At 37.2% G+C, this 23,941-nt stretch overlaps 1 protein-coding gene across 25 annotated transcripts in view; it reads left to right on the top strand.

Annotated features, from left to right (window-relative positions):
* LOC135205701 (adult enhancer factor 1-like) overlaps window positions 1–23,941 on the top strand; it is a 271,537-nt gene that overhangs the window by 127,557 nt on the left and 120,039 nt on the right. Inside the window, exon 6 of one of the 25 annotated variants that reach the window (XM_064236693.1) lies at window positions 12,421–12,493. The exons of 23 other annotated variants lie outside the window; for them this stretch is intronic. In XM_064236693.1, coding sequence (XP_064092763.1) covers window positions 12,421–12,493 — 73 coding nt within the window. Of the gene's footprint in view, window positions 1–3,310; window positions 7,097–12,420; window positions 12,494–23,941 lie in introns of those variants that run through there. One more of the 25 variants, XM_064236676.1, reaches the window with a different exon arrangement.

Genomic DNA, 23,941 nt, shown 5'->3' with positions numbered 1-23,941 from the left:
AAGCATGCTGTGATTTTTTGAAAAAACCTTTTTTCCGCTTCGGCGCTCACTCGTGAGGGCTGCTGGCATACGGGAGACACTTTTGGAAATACCGGCTCGGTGTTTAAGGGTTAATGGCGGTTGTTGTTATTGGCACACCTTGGGAACTGCCTGTATAAGAGAGTCCCTGTATAAGAGAAGTCTTTATACAGCCAGTCCCTGGTTATCGGCGGACTCTGTTAATGGTGATCCGGTTTTAAAATTGGCAATTTATGGCGCCATAGTGGGCCGAGTTTCTTTCATTGGTACCATAAGGTGCCGATAATAATAGTTATGGCACCATAAAATACCTAACAGAGGTGCCATTAACTGGTTATTGGTGCCATTAACCGGATGTCGGTGCCATAAGCTCCATAAATTGCAGAGTTTCGGTTAATAGCGGTTTTCACTTATCTTCACCCCACCAGGGACTGCCTGTAATTGGTTGGTTTGTCTTTTGGAACACCTTGGGAGCTTATGAGAGTGACTCCTCTGAGGATGAACAGCAGCTACCAAAAATAGCTTTTTCATAGTTTAAAATGTGTATTTTTAAGTAGGACCTGATTTTAGGTTCAAGAATCATGAAAGAAAGCATCATTTGAAGTGAAAAGTAGAAGCAAGTAATCAGTATTAAGACTTGATACTTGCAAACTAACAATTTTACTTTTATTTAAAGGCATCTTAAATGTCCCCATGATTATGTTGCTTCCAAAGTTGGGTGAAGTGCAAATTGGCAGTACGAATTGACCTTAATGCTTGAATTATTACTTGAAAACTATTGAAGGCATCAAAGTATGGGTGGTTCACTTCTGTTTGGGTTTCATGAAGTTTTGTAGGTGCAAAACTGTTGTATAACTTGTCAAAATACAGATACGTACACTTAACTGTTGTCTACAATTTTATGTTATTTACCTGTTTCCAGCTGGCACTAGAAAAGTTAAGACCGTAGGTTTGTTAGCTATGAAAAATACAAATTAATTAAAAATGCCATATTATTACAATAACACCAAGTTGATTTTTTTTAGCAGTGTAGTAACTACTGCAGTACAATAAAAAAAAAATATCAAAATCAGTTTTGTTTCTCTTTATAATAAAATATTTGAACATGTAATTGTATATTTCTGAAATCTTTTGTATGTTCACGATATGACTTGACTTAAGAGTTCTGTCATAGCACAATTGGCCTACTCTTGCTTACCTACCTTGTGGGTTGTGACGAACAGCTCACCCTGTCTTGTTTTTTGAAACCTTTCTGTACAGGTTTTGTATCAGAATGGAATATTGTAGAAATCAACATTCTTGATTTCCAGTGTTTTATAAGAAAGAAAATTGTTTTCATTATAGAAAACCAGTGTAATATAATGAGGAACTTTTATTTCCAATAATAGTGGTAGGAGAAAAAGCAATTTTTTTTGCAAATATACTTTACACAATACTATGGGTTTAATATATAGTACAAAAGCTTAAGCAAAATGATACAAAATAGGAGAAATGCTTTTCTGATATTAAACATTCATTGCAAGAATTATTATCTCTTGTTTTCTTGTGCATGGGGCTTTTCTTTTCTCTCTATCTCTCTAGTGAAGTATGCTTCATTTCGTCCAGTTTTTCTTATATCCTCGAGTAGCATTCATCTGAATCTCTTGCTACTATATTAATTCCTATACAACTTAGTTTGGAGGTGAGGTTGGGAAGTTGATAGCGACTGCATGTTTGTTATTTATGGAAAATACAAATTTCATTTGAAAACTTGTCAATTTTCGTTTGTTTACTCATATGCAGTTTGTCAAGTGTATGTCTCACTAACCTGGAAATCGCAAATCTTGCTCACTGATGCAGGAGAGATATTGGTCAAACATGCTATCTACTTTTGTAGGAATGTTCCTGGAGAGAAGAGGTGTTCAGTAGGGGGCATCTAATACTATAGCAATACAGGCAGTCCCCAGTTATGGAGTTGGGGGGGGGGGGGGGGGGGGGGGGGGGGTTGCATTCCCCGGGGTGTGTGCTGATAAGCGAAAACTGCCATTAAATGAAACTCAGTGATTTATGGCACCATAATGGCGCTTATGGTACCGATAACCGGAACTCGTCCCGTTATGGCGCCATAAATTGCCAATTTTAAAGACCGGATTGCCGATAACTGGGGACTGCCTGTACTTTAAGTATTCTTGTTATTATAAGAAAATATTTACCTCTGGATGTCAGAGTGACATAATGAACAAGGTTTTAGTGCCAGCTCTTTTAGAGTTATTGCCAGATGTTTTACCAGGCATCAAGCATTTCTATTGGGAGAAAGTAATGTCACTTTGCCCATGTGAGAGGTCGTTCATTCCCCTTAGTGTGAAACTATGAATCAGTATCCCAGGGAGTTTTGCGGATATTGGTACTCAGAACTTTAAAACTGTAAGGTTGTTTCAGAGTTCCAGTCTAATTTATTCTCATTTTTGTACCATTTTTTCAAAAAAAAAAAAAAAAAAATTGTGACCTTGTTTTCACTTGGTCACTATTTTTGTCTGCACGTAGATGTTTTATTTTATTTTGTGGAATGTTATGAAAAAATTAATTTTGTGTGTGTGTGTGTGTACATTTTGAATTAATCAAGAATTGATGTAATTAAGTTCCAAAGGGGGACAATACTGTTGTATTGGGGGCACTATAATTGGTTGTATCCTGTCCTTATTCTATGCAGCCTATCCTTGTCAAGATTTTAGACCAGGTATACCTCCTTTCGACTCATCAGTCATGGTTTTATTGGACAGAGAGTGATAAGCACACCACTTTTGTTATGTAGCGATAGAATTGGAAACTGATTTTACAGTGCATGAGAATCAAATCCTTCTAGAACATAATATTTTTTAAACAACTTGGTACTTCTCTCTGAAGTGTCTCGAGCTTCGGCATGAGTTTTAGTACTGTACTATTATGAAGACCATAAGTAAGTAAAGAAAGGCACCTGAACTATTGGGGCCATTAGAACTGGGCCATTGTCCAGTTTTGCTTCACTTCCACTGCTTTTCCCTTCACAGGATTAGTTTGTATATTTTTTCCTATTATCCATTAGCTGTCGAGTCTTAGCACACTATAGTGTTCATTCCTATTCTCCTATCATACTACGAACACATTTAAGTACTTTTAGTATTTTCAGGTGTGGAGACCAAAATTTGTATTTTTCACTATGTATATAATATATATATGCTGTAATTACATTCTAGATAATGGAGTAACATATCTGAAAAGCCATTAGCAATATGTACTTTGTGTTTGTACTGAACACTACTCCATTTTCTCACAGATGTCATCAGTCACCCCTCAAGATTTTTTTGTCCAAGACAGCAAGACCAAAGTGTTCTATTGCACTCAGTGTTCTTATGCCACAGATTACAAAGGAAATTGTAAAACCCACATGCTGGTTCATACGCGAGAGAAACCCCACCATTGCAGCTACTGCCAAGATTCATTTTCGCAGAAAGTAACTTTGATGCGTCACATGAGAAGGCATACAGGAGAGAAACCCTATCAGTGTCTCAAATGCAATTTTAGAACAGCACGGAAAAGTACTTTGCAAACTCATGTTTTTAGAAGGCATTCTAATGTTTTGAACCAGTTTGGTAACAATGTAGCAGAAAATATTGAGTCCCTTGATGCTCCCAGAGAGTCAGACATTTTTAGTGTTTAGAGGTCATTACTGAGTTATACAGTTGATTATGTTCACATTAAGCACAGACTTATTCTAAAGATATCTTGCTTTGCCCATGTTGGTGAATTATACCAATTTCGTAATGTTAACTTATTAATGGCAGTTAACTAGCAGGTATAATAACCTACTTTTGGGATGACCCTCACTTGTTTGACCTTGTAAAGCAGTGATTTGATTCCTTACAAATGCATTTAGTAAATAGCTTATCACAATTACATTGATAACTTTTTCAAAATATGTTAACAAACTAAGAAAGCTCTGGCAGAATTTATTTGAAAGCTCAGTGATCTTACGTTATTTCCTGATTAGAAATCCTTTGCATGTGTAAAGCAATGGTTCATACTTAATATGAAGAGAAACATTTAAAATTTTTGTTATTGCTACAAATAAATATTTAAATGAGACTTCCGTTAATTTCTTACCAGTTTGCTACAGGTGTGTGTGCTTTCAAGGCACAAACAGAAAAGGTTGGCACCAGCAAGATGGGTCAGGGTCACTTCCCAGTAAATTTAACATAATGCATACTGCACTGCCTCTATTATTAAGACAAAATGGATACAAGAATTAGTCGTACTCGCCAAAAAAAGTGAAGCAAAGGATCTGTAGAGTAAGGTTTTGATTTATGAACTGGGAGTCATGCACTCAATTTCAGTCATAGGCCTTTGAGAGCCTTGTCTGTTTCAGAGCCAAAGATGTAAGTGGTATTTCGCTTTGTTCACTTGTTAGTAAAGTTACTGTTCATGCTATGTTACTCATTCTGATATAATTCTTAAGTAGAATACTTGTAGTTTATTGTGGTTTGTTAAAAAAAAGTAAACAAGACAAATGTGAAATTAGTTCAGTTGAAATTTGTCAAAAACAAGGTGTCAGCATTTTAAGTGATCCAGAGGGTTGGTAAATCTCGGCTGTCAAGTTCCTTATAGTGAAAAGATCGTGAGATTCATCTATCATGTAGGTTACTGTGTAGGATTCAAGTTCATTTTCTAATGCAATGATAGCATTTAAGGAAATATTTTATCATCACATGATTTTGATTAGATAACAGTTGTAAGAAAATGGAAGGTACAAATAGCAAGTGCTTGCTGCCATATAAAATAGATAAGTATTGCGGTGATAATGCAGCTGTTCATGTATACGTATGTTACATTTATGCTTTTCTTAATCGGGTGTTATTTTGTAACTTAAACCTTAAAGGCATCCTGTTTAGTGAAGCACATTTCGAGGCTACTAAGTAATGTTGGAGTCAAAAGGGCGACTGTTTTTGTTCTAGAAATATACAGTTGTTTTGGTTTTTCATTAATTTGTTGAGTTTATTATAGTACATATATTGATGGTATTAAAGGAAAGATATGTATAATTGTTTTTGTGATGTTTGATACTAAATTGATCAAGAATTTAATAGATTATGACCTTTTTAGGTTTTTGGATAGTATGTGGCTGTCAAATTGTTACAGGGAAAATGGAACCCAACTTGATTACAGTAATCCAAGTGGTGCATCTATTGTTATTTCCTTTCATGGCAAATTGATTGGATGACATTTTAACAGAGTTAAGTGGCATTCTAATAGATAATGTAGAACACCCCATTTGAAGTGACCTTGTATCCTTGCTTTATAGTAATACCCCGAACTTACGCGAGGTTAGGTTCGAGACCCCCTCACGCAAGGGAAAGTTTTGCATTAGTTTGGCACAGTCTCTAAAAATGCTAATAAATGCTTGCTTCTAGAGTTCGAACACTATATGACCCTAATCATGGTCCCTAAGTATATTAAGCTGACTTTTGAATAAAATTAAAGTTACTGTAATTTCATGTAAAAGTTAGCCTAATACATTACCCTTAAAAAAGAAATAACTAGTGGTGTAAAAATAGTCACAGTATCTACTACATACAAATGCAAATTTAGTAAGTCGGTCACAACTAAGGTACACAATTCAATAAAATAAAGAAAACATGTATGTATGTACATATGTAATCTTTGCAGAGGGTGAAGTAAAATTCAGTCGATCTAAGACCATGAACTAGTGTGAGGGCTACCTATGAATGAGAGAGAGAGAGAGAGAGAGAGAGAGAGAGAGAGAGAGAGAGAGAGAGAGAGAGAGAGAGAGAGAGAAATATGTATGTCATGTTAGGTAAAACTGGAGGGGTATCATCTTTTAAAAAGTGTGAATGGGATCACATCTTCTGGAAATACATTAACTATGTGCTGTAATTATGTAACATTGTACTAGTAGATTGTACCAGCACTTTTCTCCAAGGTCAAGTAATTTTCACAGAACAACAACTCTGGTATGTCTCTTATGTTTTACTAGGTGATGATCATGGAGGTCTTATATAGTGACAAACACTGTGAATTACAAAATGCCTTTGTATTACTTTCAAAAAAATAAATAGCATACACAAAATCTCCATACTGAAAACTTATACTGAATGTAATATATGTACTAGTACATATGTACTTCAGAAATTAAAGTTTCTGAAGGGACATCAGCTTTGAAAACCGTGATAACTTTGTGAATGGGTATCGAATCTTGTAAAATTATGTATGAACACTAACTGTAGGTGCTGTAGTTACCTTTGTATCATATTTATGCATGTACAAAAAAATAATAAATTATTAATAAGGATTTTATACAAAAAAGGTTTAAAACTTAAAAATATACATAATGAATTAAACATAAACACTTTTGCTGGGGTTTACAGTGTTTTTGGAGAATTTGCAAATTTTTGCGCGATTGTGAAGAATCGCTTGTGATAATTAGGTTCCAATGAAAAGTTTGCGCTATTGTGAAATCGCGCAAATCGAATTGCGTGAGTTCGGGGTATTACTGTAATGTTTACTTACTTGGAAGGTCTGCTAAGTAATATCTGATTACTACTAGGACCTTTTGGTTACAGCCCCCACTTTTGCTCCTTTTTTGGTTTTTCTTACATGCCCAATGTTAGATATAGGATAATAAGTCTAACTCTAAGCTTTTGTAGGTCGGTATAACATTATGGTAAATGTCCAGGAGAAGGCCGCACCCGTTTTTCAAGTATTAACAACGAAAAACTGCAAAAAACGACCAGATTGGTGTTGCACATCACATAAAAATATGAGGAAATTAATAAAAAAGAAACTATGACTTACTCTTACACACAAAATGTAAGCATAAACCTACTACTACAATTATGGGGGGACACACAAAATGTAAGCATAAACCTACTAGTACTACAATTATGGGGGACCCCAGTGGGAAGTGGGGTTTTTGGTTTGGGGGAGGAGGAAAAAAAAGTGATTTTTGGAGCACTACCGAACCTAACACAACCACCTAACCTAACCTAGGGCCCCGTAACCCTACCTAGGACGGGGGGCTGACCTGCTCCTCCCCCGTGACCCCCCCTCCCCCCTTAAGGCCACTACCTAACACATCCATCAATCATAATCCAAAGTGATGGTACTGCTGTATACATCGTTATACTACCACCATTATAATATAGGCTACTCTATAAATTAATGAAGCTTACCTTAAACTGTTGGTTGATAAAGATGGCTGCTGCTTTGAGGAAAACGTGAAGCTATTGCAAAGGTTCTCTGACATGCAACTTAAAGTAGGAAGTGGCCAGGTACCCAACAAAGTGTTGTTTTCTTCTGCCAAATTTTGGCACTAAATTCTTCACGTCCTGCCACTTCCTCTCCACAGTATTGGTATGAACCTGTGTCTGGGGATCAACAAAGTGAAGGCTGTGGTTAACAGTCAAATGCTTAAAGCCTTCCTCTGCCAGACAGTCTTATGCTCACCAACAGTCAGAAATTATGGTTGTGCCTGGCTCGATCCTCTCCTTAATCACCGAGAGCAGGGTGTCATGATCCCGGGTTTCCACGGGAACCAGGAAAAATGCCCGTGATTTGCGGCAAATACCACCAAATACCCACTGGCCGTCAATTACTCAGCCAATGTTATATTTACGTTTGCCGAATTTTGACTCGTCAATTTCCACTACACGTATACAATTGTTGCCGCCAATTTTCTTGCTGCGCCGAAATACCCAATTAATTACCACTTCCCTGCAAAATGATGACCAATCGCATACAGTACCTTTGTTTAATTTTAATTCAGAAATGGCTACTTCGAAGCAAAATTAATTTTGAACCCACAAAACTATAAATTTCAAATTCATTTCAATATCCAGTTTCACTTTGGAAAACCAAGTACCCACAAACAAAGACACTTCATATGAACAACGCTTACGTCTACGTCGGATCGATTATCTCAAGAATGAGTATTTCTAGTCGGATCGATTATCTCAAGAATGAGTATTTCTTGTCAGATTGGTATGTAGCAAAATAATTACCATAGGATAGTGTTATGAACATTTCTGTCAGAAAAATGTCCAGTTTACAAAGTATTTTGCCCAAATTTATAAAACTTGGTCTTTGGGTATCATTACTTCATTGAAATTTGACTTGTAAGTAGCAGTTGTATTTATTGTTTGTTTGTTCTACCCAGAAGACTATTTATGTGCTTAATAAAGATATAAATATTTTGTGGTGGCATATTTGAAGACATTTCACATATAAGAAGTACTGTATGTGATTTTTGACATTAATTTTATTTCATTTGTTGAGAGACAAAAGTGTGCTTGGAGGCATGAATGAATGTGTAGGGTTTTACTATTTTGTATGTTTGCTTATGCAGTTCAGACATATATCTTGTGTACTATTAGACCCTGCATTCCTCAGAAGTTCTTGTAGTTAAGAATGTATGGTTAAACTGACTTCTAACAATTCAATACGCAAAGGAACTCTAAATACCTAACTGAAAATTAAAAATTGGCAACAATAGCACAATAACCCGTTTAACGACACTGTTAGCCGGAGATCGGCGCCACTAATTGGACACTGGCACCACTGACCAGAGATCAGTGTCAAAATTCCAGTAATGGCGCCACAAGACAAGCACCGTAAAACCTGATCACCGTTAACTGATGTTACCAGTAAGCGTGGACTGCCTGTAGATATTGCTTTTGACTTATACTTTTCATGATAAAGTTCTACTTGACTGACATGATAAAGTTCTTGAAAGTTCATAATGAAGCTCTTTGTTGCGCCTGTACTTGAATATGTTTGTAGCACCTAAGTTGCATGGTGATTATCTGAAATGATTTGGGCCAGGCCTAGGAGAGTTAGGTATTTTGACATGATTGTTTGGCTAAACTAAAAGTAATGGTAATTGATGTTAGGTGGAATGCAATGACTGCGGTATGCAGTTACAAGAAAGGTAGAGAATAGTCTTCTTGAAATTTGGAGTACGTACTTTACGATAAAGAATGATTCAGTCTATCATTTAGTATTAGTTTTCTTGGTAGTTCAGTATTTAGTATGTACATGTTAGTTTCCATAGTACGTACAGCATTTAGTATAGTAGACCCATGTATTTGTAGAGATGGGAACCACACCCCCATGAATAGTTAAAATCCATGAATAATTAAAACTCCTCTAAAAATGCTTATACCTGAGTATTTTAATAGTTTTATCAAAAAAAGTGTAGTCACAAAATTATGAAAATACAGTAATTTGAATATTTCTCAGTAAAAAATACTACAAATAAGTGAATTTTCTGCAAATGATGTGTATATATGGTCCATAGAAAATCTGTGAATAATGGGTATACATAAATGGTGTATAGAAAAATCTGTGTATAATGGATATTTACGAGCCAGGTTGGTGACCAGCATTCACTTCGTATATGCCTGAGTTGCCAGATGCTACAGATTCCTTGTGTTGCAATGTTTGGTTGTTTTTTAGAGAGGTTTCTAGCTGGCACTAGAAGATTATCCTGTTTTCAAGACCTCAGGTTATTTTTGCTATGAAAAATACAAATTGATTAAAAATTTGTGTACCTATTCATTGTGTACAGCAATTTGTATTAGTTTTCATGGTAAAGCATTTAGTATTAGTGTTTATGGTACAGTATTTACTAGTAAATAGTTTTCATGGTACAATATTTAATTTAAAAGTTTTTGTTGTACGGCATTTAGTAGTACTATTAGGCTTTATTGTATATTACATTTCAAGTACTTCTAGGTATGTACTGCATTGTATTACAGTCACTAAGAGTAACTTAAGAAATGCAAACTTTTTTTTCTGTTTATCTTAATGGAACCTACTAACCTGAGGTCTTTACATAAGGGTTCACCTCTTACCACCCCTCATTCTCTTACCGGGGCCCAAAGGTAAACTACATAGAATTGAATGTTTATGACTAGGTGGGTGGTGCTGTTGTCCCTACCATCAGTAGCTATTACCATAACCATCTTGCAAAAGTTTAACGGCTGGATTTTCAGCTTGTTGAAAGTTAATCCTACATGTAAAGACTGAGGGTTTGCGTATTAGGAAAAATATGAATATACTACTTTAAAAAATTTTTATATTGGGAAATCACTCTTACTTCCCTCTTCATGATCACTTATCATTGTTAGTGTTTATTTAAAAAAAAATTTTTTATAGGTTGATGTTGAGATTACAACAATTAGCATTAATTATTGACGTAATCATTAGTCGTGGTGATGATTATACTTGCTTAGTTGGAGAGGTTATTACAGAATAAAAAAACTTTTGGACATCCCTTTGTGATTTTTTGTCACCTCAATCAAATGTTGCCAGTGATAGTCTTATAACAGTTTGTGTTTAGTCTTTTTGCCACTTAAAAATGGCAAAATGAATCTCACATATTTTTTATATGCTGGTTGGTGACCAGTTTCCACCTCATAGATGCAGGGGTTTCCAGATGCCACAGATTCCTTGCTTTGGCTGTTTTAACCAGTTTCCAGCTGGCTAAATAAGATAATCTTATTGTCAAGACCGAAGGTTTGTTAGCTATGAAAAAAAAAATTTTTTTCCTGTAAAAGCAGATACGTGATGGCGGTTCTTATGTAAAAGCAGATACAATGCGATAGGGGCTGTTCTCATGTAAAAGCAGATACAGTGTGATAGGAGCTGTTTTCGTGCAAAAGCAGATACAGTGTGATAGGAGCTGTTATCATGCAAAAGCAGATACAGTGTGATAGGAGCTGCTCTCGTGTAAAAGCAAGTACAGGCGGTCCCCGGGTTACGATAGGGATTCCGTTCTTGAGACGCGTCGTAAGCCGAAAATTGTCGTAAGCTGGAACATCGTCAAAAATCCTAAGAAAACCTTACTTTTAATGCTTTGGGTGCATTGAAAACTATGTAAACTGCATTCTTATGGCATTTTTCATAAAAAAAAACCTTCAAATACTGATTATTTTGTATTTTTGGTGTCATATTTCACATGCCAGATGAGCGTTATAGGCGTCGTAACCCTGGAACATGCGTCGTAACCCTGGAAATAATGTCTGGTGAATATAATTGAAAAGCGTCGCAACCTCGGAACGTCGTAAGCCGAGACCGTCGTAACCCGGGGACTGCATGTACATGTTATTTCTGCACTTTTCTCATAATTTAAGGTATGCTGCACTACTTTGTGTCATTTGAATATGTTGGAGCCTTTGGTGAAGTTTCCTTTGATTTCCTAATGTTCTTCTAAAAGAAGTTTGCATTGCTTTTCAACTCGTGGTGTGGAAGTACCCTCAATTTTTAATCATGGCTTATGATTAATTTATATTGACTGGTTTTTAGTGATATTTGATGTAGCATAGGGAAAAATGTATAACATGTAGGAATATTTATTTATTTGTGTTGAGCACTGTTCAGAATTGAAAAGAAAATAGAAATTTTTTATCTTTATAGATTTTGATAAGGGCCACCTGTAGCCTCGCATAGAAATGGTCAAGGCATTTTGCACGTCATATATTCAGTATGAAATGTATGTGAATTGTCACGTTGGGTATTATCATTTTGAGGGCTATCCTCTATTAAAAACAGCAATTTTTCTTAGGATTACTACTGCAATAGACTGAACGCTAGGCTTGAAGTGTAATATGTATGCCCATACATATGGGAAAATGCGTTCTTTGCATACCTTAGTTTACTTTTTTTCTTGATAATCGGTTTCTAGCTTATGCCAGAAGATATATCCTGTTGTTAAGACTGAAGGTTTGTCAGCTATGAAAAATACAAATGACGTAATTCAAAATTTGTTATTTTTCAAGAAACTTTGTATAATGTGGGTTTTGTGTGAACTTTACTGATACTACTGGCAGTCCCTGGTTATCGGCGGACTTGGTTAATGGCGACCCGGTTTTATGGGGCATGTCTAGTGCCATAAAGTCAGCGATTTATGGTGCCATAACGGCCATGTTTCAGTTATTGGCGCCATAACATACCTAACAGAGGCGCTATTAACCGGAACTTGGGGCCATAAGCACCATAAATTGGCAAGTTTCAGTTAATGTGGCAATTATAGCATATCAGCACCCGGCCGAGAATGGAACCCCCACTGATAACCAGGGACTGCTTGTATAAATTTTTTTTTATGAGTATACTGTAATCTTGTATTTTGATAAGACCATATAACAATTATTTAAGAAATCTGTATTAAAATAATTCCATTTGCTAACTTTCTAGCAAAATACTGTACTATGTTCTCTGTATGTGCCTTAAAATTTATGTATTTGTTTAAAAGTTCAATTTTTGTAGGTTTATTTCACCAACTGGCACATTAAATGTCTAAAGTTAGAGGTTACTGAATCAGAGTAAGCCTTGGAAATAGTACAATGAGATTGACGTATGGAACTTCCCTCACAGGTAGGTCTAGCGGGGCAATTGATTGAAGAGGACACAGTTGTGTGTAGTGGTGGCAGCGGCAAGGTCCATAAGTGTACGTATTGCTCTTTCTCATCCGTTAACAAGTTTGTAGTGGTTCGCCATATGGCGGTCCACACAGGAGCCAAGCCTTACAAATGCCCTTACTGCCCGTCAGCATTCTCACAGCAACCGAATATGATCAGGCACATGCGTATCCATACTGGCGAGAAGCCTTATGTATGTTCTATATGCTCTTTTGCTTCTGCTCAAAGAACTAGTTTGCAGTTTCACATGATGAGAAAGCATAATGGCTCACTTTCATAGGGAAGCTAGATATCGGAATTGTTGTTAATTTAAAAACTGTTATCTTGTATCTTTTGTATGGGGTGTGATTTTCAATTGTTTGTAAGTTGTGTATTTCTTATTGACACTTATTTAGGACAGAGCTGTAAGTGCAATTTTCTGTGAAGCGTAGTTACTCTTATATTCCAGTACAGTAGGGTACATTAAAACATATAAAGGAGCATTGCTTGGTGTCTATCTTTGCTTAATGTCACAACTTGAGTTCAAAGAATTTGTCTAATTGTCACTCAAATCCTATAAATTTTATCAATTACTGCATAACTTTAGTCCTCAGTTATCAGTTGTTATATGCAGCAGTATATGCAAGTTAATCTCTGAAAGTCATCTTTTGTCTTTGATTTACTCTCAGCAGTCTCTTCCTTGTATAAATGAGAGAGGACATGGACATCCCACTCAGCTTTTCTAGGCTTGATTCTCCTCAAATTATGTGCAGAAACCTTTTGTTTTTTCCTCTTCTTGATTCATCATTTTCTCTTACCAGGAATGTGACCTATACTGCAGTAGTGCTCCCAAATGCTTGTGAAAGTATAAATCACTTTTCCTCTGCCTCTTCCTTATCAAGACTCATTGACTTTGTGCTCATGGCTAACTTTTATCTTCATAACTTCACTCATGCTAATACCTAGTCATTTGCAACTTATTATTTCAGTGATGCTTTCAGACTATTTCATAAGACACAGTAGCATTCTCTCCATTGGCTGCTGTCTGACGCAGTTTCTCCCTGAATTCCTATCTGGTCTAGCATTTTGTTTATGTACTTTCTTCATGATTAGCTGGACATGCGCTTACATGCTACTTGTATGTCTAAACTTAGCGACTAAATGCTTTCCTCTTATCACATATGCAGTCATCACAATTTTTGAGAGCTCAGTCTAATATGCAACCACTGAGCACTTCCTTTTTGCTATTTCCAAGGAACACTGTTCTGTTGATGTGTACTGAAAACTGTAAATTAAAGTATTTACATACATGGGAGGTATGTTTTGCACCAAAGTGGATTGTTCTTTTTTGTACCTTTGAAACAATCTGTTGTAGTTTTTTGGTTAATTTTGTTTTTATATAGTAAAATCAGTTCTTTAGTGATTCCTCCTTTGTTTTGCTATATTTCAATTGTTATGGCATTCATTTGGATTTAATTACTTTGTAATCTTGTCGTCTTTTTATGCACGTAGAAATGTGGTTGTTGCAAAACTGTTCAGGACTTTCAGTGTTGGTACAAGCAACCCGCTTTTTCAACATTGTGTGCAAGTTGTTATTAGCCCTTTAACGCCAAAGGGGTATAATAAAAATCGTCTCCCGTATGCCGAGGGGGTCTCGGAGTGAGCGCCGAAGCGGAAAAAATGTTTTTTTCAAAAAATCACAGAGCACTTAGTTGAAGTAAGAGTTAATTTTTGGCGCGAAAACAAAATTTCATATATAATTGTATTCAAATCACGCTGTGAACAAAATGGTTAAAGCTAACGAGTTAATTTTTTTCTGTTGTATAGTACACTAAATTGCAATCATTTTGGTATATAACACATAGTAAAACGATCAAAGCAACACAGAGAAAATATTATCACAAAATGATGCATGAATTCGTAACACGCGGACATAAAAAAGTTTTTTTTTTTTTTAATTCACCATAAATCTAAATATTCTAGAGACTTCCAATTTGTTTCAAAATGAAGATAAATGATTGAATATTACTATACTGTAAGAGTTTTAGCTTACAATTGCAGTTTTCGACCATTTCGGACGAGTTAAAGTTGACCAAATGTCGAATTTTTTTATATATTTATTTTATATGCAAATATTTCGAAAATGAGAAAAGCTACAACCTTCAATTATTTTTTTTTGTATTCTACATATAATTGCACACATTTTCATATATAAAACTCTATGAAACGCCTAATATGAAATGGAGCAAATATTACGAGAATGCGACGTACGCATTTCGGAGATTCGCGGCAGAGAATCCGCACGCGGAGGGAAGGAAAGTTTTTTTTTAAATTCACCATAAATCTAAATATTATGGTAGAGACTTCAAATTTGTTTCAAAATGAAGATAAATGACTGAATATTACTAGACTGTAAGAGTTTTAGCTTACAATTGCGTTTTTCGACCATTTCGGTAGTGTCAAAGTTGACCGAACGTGGTTTTTTTTCTATTTATCGTGATTTATATGCAAATATTTCAAAAATGAGAAAAGCAACAACCTTCAATTATTTTTTGTTGTATTCTACATAAAATTGCGCACATTTTTGTATATAAAAATTTATGTAACGGCTAATTTAAAATGGTGCAAACATTACGACAATCGGACGAAAAAATTTCTGATTTTTTTCGGAAGAGTTACCGCGTGGACGTAAGGAAATTTTTCATAAATTCACCATAAATCAAAATATTGTGCTAGAGACTTCCAATTTGTTGCAAAATGAAGGTAAATGATTGAATATTACTAGAATGTAAGAGTTTTAGCTTACAATCGCATTTTTTTACCATTTCGGTAGAGTCAAAGTTGACCAAAGGTTGAAATTTTGGCACTTTTCGTTATTTATATGAAAATATTTCAAAACTGATAAAAGCTACAACCATGGGTTGTTTTTAGTTGTATTGTGCATGAAATTGCGCACTTTTCCATATAGAAAACTTTATGTAACGGCTAATTTGAAATGGTGCAAACATTACGAAAATCGCACAAAAAAATTTATGATTTTTTCGGAAGAGTTACCGCGCGGACGTAAGGAAAATGTCTTTTTTTTCATAAATTCACCATAACATGAAGGTAAATGATTGAATATTACTAGAATATAAGAGTTTTAGCTTACAATTGCGTTTTTCAACCATTTCGGTAGAGTCAAAGTTGACTGAAGGTTGAAATTTTTGCACTTGTCGTTATTTATATAAAAATATTTCAAAACTGATAAAAGCTACAATCATGAGTATTTTTTGTTGTAGTCTACATGAAATTGCACACATTTTCATATATAATACTCCATGTAACGACTAATTTAAAATGGTGCAAAAATTATGTCAAAGTGACGAAATAATTTCTGAGATATGTCACTGATACTTTTTAGTGCGATAAGAAAGAAATTCGCGCTTGCACGCCTGGGTAACGATTGTAAACAAAACAACGCCTTGATCCGTGAGCTCCCAGCATCCCCCAAGGTGCGTGATTCAAAAGTTTTCGACTGGTAGGCGTATAAGTATTTTTCCTCGAATTTAAAAAAAAAATTTTTTTTTATCGACGTACCATACGTCCAATCGGCACCCAACAGACAATTTATGTCAACGTTTAATACGTCCAATCGGCGTTAAAGGGTTAGTGTTTATATGTTGACATTATTTTTAAGGTGTTGGACTAACATTCTTCATGTTCATCTTTTTAAGAAAAATTCCTTTGAATGGGCTAGTGTCAAGTAATGTAGATTCCCTCTGTTAATAATCTTAAGGTTCTTTCTTTAAACGCCTCCAGCTTTCTTTCGGGCTTTTGTTTGTGTGTGTGGTTGGTAACCAACCTGTCTGGTTGCTTGTGCTAATACTAATACATACATATTTGTTATTGCTTGTGACTATGGTAACTTTGGAATACTGGTTATGTGATTGCTAACAATGGAGGTTGTCAGGTAGCAGACACGCTTTTGAATGGGATCCAGGCTCCATGACTCTCGCTCTCTAATATTAGTCAGCTGACTTACACAGCTAGTAATGAAACCTGGTCAGAGATGGTCTCAGTTATGCATTATAAGATAAGACACTTACAGACCAGCTGTCTTGCTCTGTAGACACATGATGAGCATCGGATACAGTGGAACATGTTCATGTGTCTGTTCTTGCTTCTCCACTAGCAGGAGATTGAGGATTTATGGGAGGGTTTGCAATAGACCAAAGTTTCATCCATTCAGAAAAATTGTTCTTAACCCTTAAACACCGAAGGGGTATATTAAATATCGTCTTCCGTGTGCCGAGGCGGTCTCGGAGTGAGCGTGGAAGCGGAAAATTTTTTTTTTTTCAAAAAATCACAGCGTGCTTAGTTTTCAAGATTAAGAGTTCATTTTTGGCTCATTTTTTTATCATTGCCTGAAGTTTAGTATGCAACCATCAGAAATGAAAAAAAATTATAATTATCATATATAAATAATGCGATATATGATAGCGCGAAAACAAAATTTCATATATAATTGTATTCAAATCGCGCTATGCGCAAAACGATTAAAAGTAACGAGTTAATTTTTTTTCCGTTGTAATGTACACTAAATTGCGATCATTTTGGTATCTAACACATTGTAAAATGATAAAAGCAACACAGAGAAAATATTATCACAAAATAATGCATGAATTCGTAACACGCAGACGTAAACAAATATTTTTTTCAAAAATTCAGCATAAATCTAAATATTGTCCTAGAGACTTCCAATTTCTTTCAAAATGAAGACAAATGATTGAATATTACTATACTGTAAGAGTATTAGCTTACAATTGCAGTTTTTGAAAGTTGACCAAATGTCAAATTTTTTTTTTTTATATGCAATTTTTTCGGAAATTAGAAAAGCTACAACCTTCAAATATTTTTTGTTTTATTCTACATAAAATTGTGCACATTTTCATATATAAAACTCTATGAAATGCCTAATATGAAACTGAGCAAATATTCCGAGAATGCGACATACATATTTCGGAGATTTGTGGCGGAGAATCCACGTGCAGAGGGAAGGAAAGTTTTTTTTTTTAAATTCACCATAAATCTAAATATTGTGCTAGAGACTTTGAATTTGTTTCAAGATGAAGATAAATGACTCAATATTACTAGACTGTAAGAGTTTTAGCTTACAATTGCGTTTTTCAACCATTTCGGTAGAGTCAAAGTTGACCGAACGTGGTTTTTTTTCTATTTATCTGATTTATAAGCAAATATTTCAAAATGAGAAAAGCTACAACCTTCAATTATTTTTAGTTGTATTCTACATGAAATTGCGCACATTTTCATATATAAAACTTTATGTAATGGCTAATTTAAAATGGTGCAAACATTACCACAATCGCATGTATGATTTTTTCGGAAGAGTTACCGCGCGGACGTAAAGAAAATGTTATTTTTTTCATAAATTCACCATAAATCGAAATATTGTGCTAGAGACTTCCAATTTGTTGGAAAATGAAGGTATATGATTGAATATTACTAAAATATAAGAGTTTCAGCTTACAATTGCATTTTTCGACCATTTCGGTAGACTCAAAGTTGACCGAAGGTTGAAAATTTGTCACATCATTTTTTATATGAAAATATTTCAAAACTGATATAAGCTACAACCATGGGTTGTTTTTAGTTGTATTGTGCATGAAATTGCACACATTTCCATATATAAAACTTTATGTAATGGCTAATTTTAAAATGGTGCAAACATTACCACAATCGCATGTATGATTTTTTTCGGAAGAGTTACCGCGTGGACGTAAGGAAAAAGTTTTTTCATAAATTCACCATAAATCGAAATATTGTGCTAGAGACTTCTAATTTATTGCAAAATGAAGGTAAATGATTGAATATTACTAAAAATTGCGTTTTTCGACCATTTCGGTAGAGTCTAAGTTGACCGAAGGTTGAAATTTTTGCACTTACCGTTATTTATATGAAAATATCTCAAAACTGATAAAAGCTACAATCATGAGTATTTTTTTGTTGTATTCTACATGAAATTGCGCACATTTTCATATATAATACTCCATGTAACGGCTAATTTAAAATGGTTCAAAAATTATGTCAAAGTGACGAAATAATTTCCGAGATGTGTCACTGATACTTTTTAGTGCGGCAAGAAAGAAATTCGCACTTGCGCGCCTGCGTAACAATTGTAAACAAAACAACACCTTGATCCGTGAACTCCCACCCCCAAAGGCGCGTGATTCAAGAGTTTTCGGCTGCTAGGCCTATAACTATTTTTCCGCGAATTTTTAAAAAAACTTTTGTATGTCGACGTAAAATATGTCCATATATAAAACTTTATGTAATGGCTAATTTAAAATGGTGCAAACATTACGACAATCTGATGAAAAAATTTATGATTTTTTCGGAAAAGTTACCGCGCGGACGTAAGGAAATTTTTTTTCATAAATTCACCATAAATCAAAATATTGAGCTAGAGACTTCCAATTTGTTGCAAAATAAAGGTAAATGATTTAATATTACTACTAGAATATAAGAGTTTTAGCTTACAATTTCGTTTTTCGACCATTTCGGTAGAGTCATAGTTGACCGAAGGTTGAAGTTTTGGCACATCGTTATTTATATAAAAATACTCTCAAAACTGATAAAAGCTACAACCATGAGTTGTTTTTAGTTGTATTCTACATGAAATTGCGCTCATTTTCATATATAATACTCCATGTAATGGCTAATATAAAATGGTGCAAAAAAGGGATTTTGACGAAGGAAAAATCTATTTCTGGGCAACGACCTGTGTCGCCCTGTGAAATGGTTCCTTTGATACTATTTCTGAAGAATAAATATTGCTATTCATCCTAGAGAAAAAAGAAACAATATAATGCCAAGATAAATGGCTCGCTCACTTCTTATAGAAGTGTCGGTATAGTAAGGAGCGAGTGGAATCACTACCAGAGGTCCCTTGCCATTTAGCTTCTTCCTTCGACAAAACCCCGAACTACGGAGGAGCCGTGCTACAGCTCCCGGTCTACTACTACCGTGAGCGCCTCCGACGCCTGAGACGTCATTCCTGAAGATAGCCTCCAAGCTTGGGGTAAGCTGGGTGAGGATAATCTAACTACAGGGTGGGGTTTCACAGGGCGACACAGGTCGTTTGCCCAGAAATAGATTTTTCCTTTCGTCAAATCCCTTTTCTGGGCCTGACCTGTGTCGGCCTGTGAAATAGTACCAGAGAATGCCAAACACCAAGCTTGAGGAACAGTACAGATAAATTAAGAAGGTAAAGTTAAACACTTGTAAGGTTAATAGTATAATAATCAACTAAAATTACAGTCTTACCCTAAGGGAAGTATAAGCCCTAAAACACGGGTTATCACTTAAAATTAGTTAGCCTAACAACAAACAATAACAATACAGGGTTAGGCAAAGACAAGATATAAGTTGATATATACAAAAGAATGGAACTGAATCCGATTAGAATGATGAACAAAAGCAAACTCAAGGTAACCCAATACATGGAGGCGACTAAACTAAGTAAGGGTGCAATGGGGCAGGTAGAAGGGAAGGCTACAAGAAGTTATAGTAAAAATTAAGAATCAGGAGAAACTGTGTTTCCAGCTGCCACTGCTGGAAATTTGAGGGCTTCTAAGGGTTTTAGGTAGTGCCGTTTGAAAACTGTCGGAGATTTCCAGCCTCCGTATACTTCTTAAGATCGTCAAAATTCATGTGTTGGAAATAATTAATAGATGTGGCCACCGCCCTAACATCGTGGGCCCGAGGAAAGGACTCTGGATTGGCCTGTTTAATGAAGTATAAAATTTGTTGCCTGATCCCTTTTAGGGATAAAGTACCACCTCCCTTCCTAATGAACAATGGGCCTGAAGATTTCAGAGTTGTTCTGCTTAGGTAGGCTCTTAATGAGTTGTGGTAGGTAGTGGTAGGATTTTCCACGAGGACCACCTGTCCTGTGGGTCTTCATTTTTGGCTAGAAAATGGCGATCTGGGGATAAGAGGACTTCCCCTGAGGGGAGGAACTCAATGTGGCCTGGTTCCCTTGATAAAGCTGACAGTTCTGATATTCTAGCTCCGGAGGCTAAACTTAATAAGAATAGGGTTTTCCTCAGGAGGGATATATAATTGCAAGAGTCATTGTTAATGTCCGAGGCCAGTTTGAGGACATCATTTAAGAACCAAGAGACTGATTTAGGTCTCGTTGATGGTCTTAATCTAGCACAAGCTTTTGGTATGGACGTAAAGTACGAATCCGTAAGGTCTATGCTAAAACCAAATTGGAAGATCTTTTTAAGAGCTGATTTGGTCGTAGTGATAGTGCTTGCTTGCTAAGCCTTTCTCAAACAATGATCTGAAGAAAGTTATGGCTAGGTTCGTTTGTCATGACTTGAGAATTTGACAACTTAAGGAACTCTGCTAGTTTCTTGACAGATGAATCATATTGTGCGGAGAGTAGATTCTCTTTTATCTGATTCCAAGAATGAGATATTCTGGGGATCAATTTCTGCATTCCTCATGGCTGCGAATTTCAGAAAATCCATAAAGTTAGGGTTTTCTGAATTCTTGAGGAAGCGGACACAGTCTGAGTTTGCACTAACTGGGTTAGTTTGGGTTGGGAATCCGTAGTGGTCGGAGTCTCAACTCTAGGAGTAGAGGGAACCAATTGCTCTTGGGCCAGTTGGAGCTACTAGAGCTACTTGGCCTTTGAATGTCCTGAGTTTGTCTAAAACTTTCATGAGAAGGTTCACCGGAGGGAAGAGGTAAATATTCTTCCATTCGTTCCAATCGAGGATCATTGCATCCGTAGCGTATGCTAGAGGATCGAGGTTGGGTGCCACGTAAACAAGGGAGTTTGTGGTTTGACTCCGTGGCAAAGAGGTCTACTTGGAGTCCGGGGACTTGTAGACTGATCCAATTGAATGAACTCCTGTCCAGTGTCCACTCCGATTCCAACGGAGCGGAGCGTGATAGAGCGTCTGATACTACGTTCTGGGGGGGGGGGAACTCCTGCCAGGTGAGTGGCTGACAGGTGCCATTTGTTTTTGCATGCCAGAGAAAAGATGGCTATCATGACATGGTTCAAGTGGCTTGACTTGGATCCGCCCTGTGATGCAGTGTACTACTACTGCACTGTCCAGAACTAATTTGAAATGAGAGTTCTTGGGCGGACGGAGTCGTTTCAGTGTGAGGAATACTGCCATGGCCTCCAGTACATTGATATGTAGCTGGCGGAATGTTAACGACCAAGTTCCTTGAACTTTTTCGTACTGGGAGTATCCTCCCCACCCTGTTAGTGAGGCGTCTGTGTGGATCACTAATGATGGAGGGGGAAACTGTAGAGGAATTGCTTTTGAAAGGTTCTTTGTCTCCGTCCAGGGGCGGAGACGTTTCCGTAAGATTGCTGGGATAAAGGCTAGTTTGTCCCGTGATCTGCAATTCGCTCTTGAGCGCCATACTCTTGTTTATATCTTTGAGTTGGCTCTGAGCAGAACGTCTGTGACTGATGCAAACTGGAGTGAGCCCAGGATCCTCTCCTGGACACCTCCTGGATGTTTGTTGTCGTTTGAGAAATTGTTTTGTAGCTCTTGCAATTTCTTTCCTTTTCAACGACGGAATTGATAGAGTGTGCGATTGTAAGTCCCACTGAAGGCCTAACCACTGGAATCGAGATTCCGGTGTTAGTCTGGACTTGGTTTTGTTTATTTGAAAACACCTAAATGTTCCAGGAATTTGATCACTCTGACCGTTGCTTCTTTGCATTCTTTGGGGTGCTTTGCCCAAATAAGCCAATCGTCCAGATAAGCCACTAACATTATTCCCTGTTTCCTTAGCTCTTGCACTACTGCTTCCGCCAATTTGGTGAAGATCCTGGGGGCTATGTTGAGCCCGAATGGCATTACCTTGAAGGAGTAGGATCTGTTGCCTAGTTTGAAGCCTAGGAATGGACGGAAGTGTCTGGCTATGGGAACATGATAGTAGGCATCTGTAAGATCTATAGAGGTTGTGACGGCCCCAGGGGAAGTAAGGTCCGTACCTGCGAAACGGTCAGCATCCTGAACTTGTCGCAATGAATGAATAAGTTCAGATGGGACAAGTCTAAGATGATTCTTCGGTTTACCGAGTCTTTCTTTGGCACGCTGAACAAGCGTCCTTGAAATTTTAAATTGTTGACTCTTGAGACTACTCCTTTGAGAAGGAGGTCTTCGGTATACTCTACCAATTCCGTTGTTGGTGCTTGATAGAATCTGTTGGTTGGAGGAGGGCCCTCTAGCCAACTCCAACCTAGTCCCTTTGTTACTATACTTTGAGCCCAAGGGCTGAACCCCCACCGCTGGCGAAGAGTACAGCCTCCTCCTACCTTGGGATTCTCACTGCTGGTTTGCCGAGGGGCGGCCACCTCTTGCTCCTCGGAAACCTCTTCCCCTGTTAGCAGCCCTGCCGGATCCTCTGAATCGAGAGGCACCTCTTGCTCTACTGCCTCTCGCAAACCTATTGAAAGCCTGAAAGTTCTGGCTTTCATAGTTAGAATTGTAGGCTGGCGAGACAGCAAAGGAAGTGGAGGGTTGAGATTGCTGGGACTGAGGGGTCAGAACAAGGTATTGTTGTTGACCCTTCGACGATGGTTGCCTTGTGATGCTGGGACTGCCTGAACCAACGTTTGTTGAGAAGGCTGGAAGGGAGAGAACTTCCTTGGTTTCTTCTTGTTCCTTGGGTTAGGACCAGAAGATTCCTGCCTCCGCTTTGCTACCAGTCCCCACCTGACTTTGAGGCACTGGTTGACCTTAGAAGCCTCATGAAGGACTTCTGCTACTACTGGTGCTGGAAAGAGGTCCGTTCCCCAAATTGAGGAAGCAATCAGTTTATCGGTTCATGGCGGATAGTAGCTTCCGCCAGAACGTGCTTCCTACAATTTCTCCTGGCTATGAGGAAGTCGTAAAGGTCACACTGCATGGTGTGCAGCAGACCTTTAGCCAAAACTTTAAATAACGGCTCTTGTTGGTATACAAGAGCCGTCATCTCCGCCATAGTCATGGAGGAAAGGGATCTCGCGAGCCTAGTCCGGGCGTCGTACTCCATCTGGATGAGAGAGTCCGACAACCTGGGGAGTCTCTCACTAAGAGAGAGGTGGCACAGTCCGCCTTTAGTTTTCCTACTGAGAAAGTAGGAACTGACCCCTTAGAAGTACGTCTCGGAGCCTGGGACTAAGAGAGAGGTGGGTTCCGTCTCTCGTAGTTGAGGCAGGGGCTCGTCTTTCAGGGCGGCCTGAAAGGTTGCTTCCACTACCTTAAGGGTCAGTGGTAGCGGAGTCCCTTCCACCGGAGTAAAAATGGTGAAAGGACTCCTAAAGGCTGTGATGCGGGTGTTTTCACACCCCCATTCTTCCAGACTTCTCATTAGAGTCTGCTGTGCCTGTTCCCTCGGAAGGATCACCGTTTCCTTGGAACCTTGTCCTCTCTCATCATCGCTGCTTCCGTTAGTCGGACGTAGCCAATGAATGG

Source organism: Macrobrachium nipponense, chromosome 24 (assembly GCF_015104395.2).
Source record: "Macrobrachium nipponense isolate FS-2020 chromosome 24, ASM1510439v2, whole genome shotgun sequence".
Lineage (NCBI taxonomy): Eukaryota > Metazoa > Arthropoda > Malacostraca > Decapoda > Palaemonidae > Macrobrachium > Macrobrachium nipponense.
This window is presented reverse-complemented; position numbering and strand designations above follow the sequence as displayed.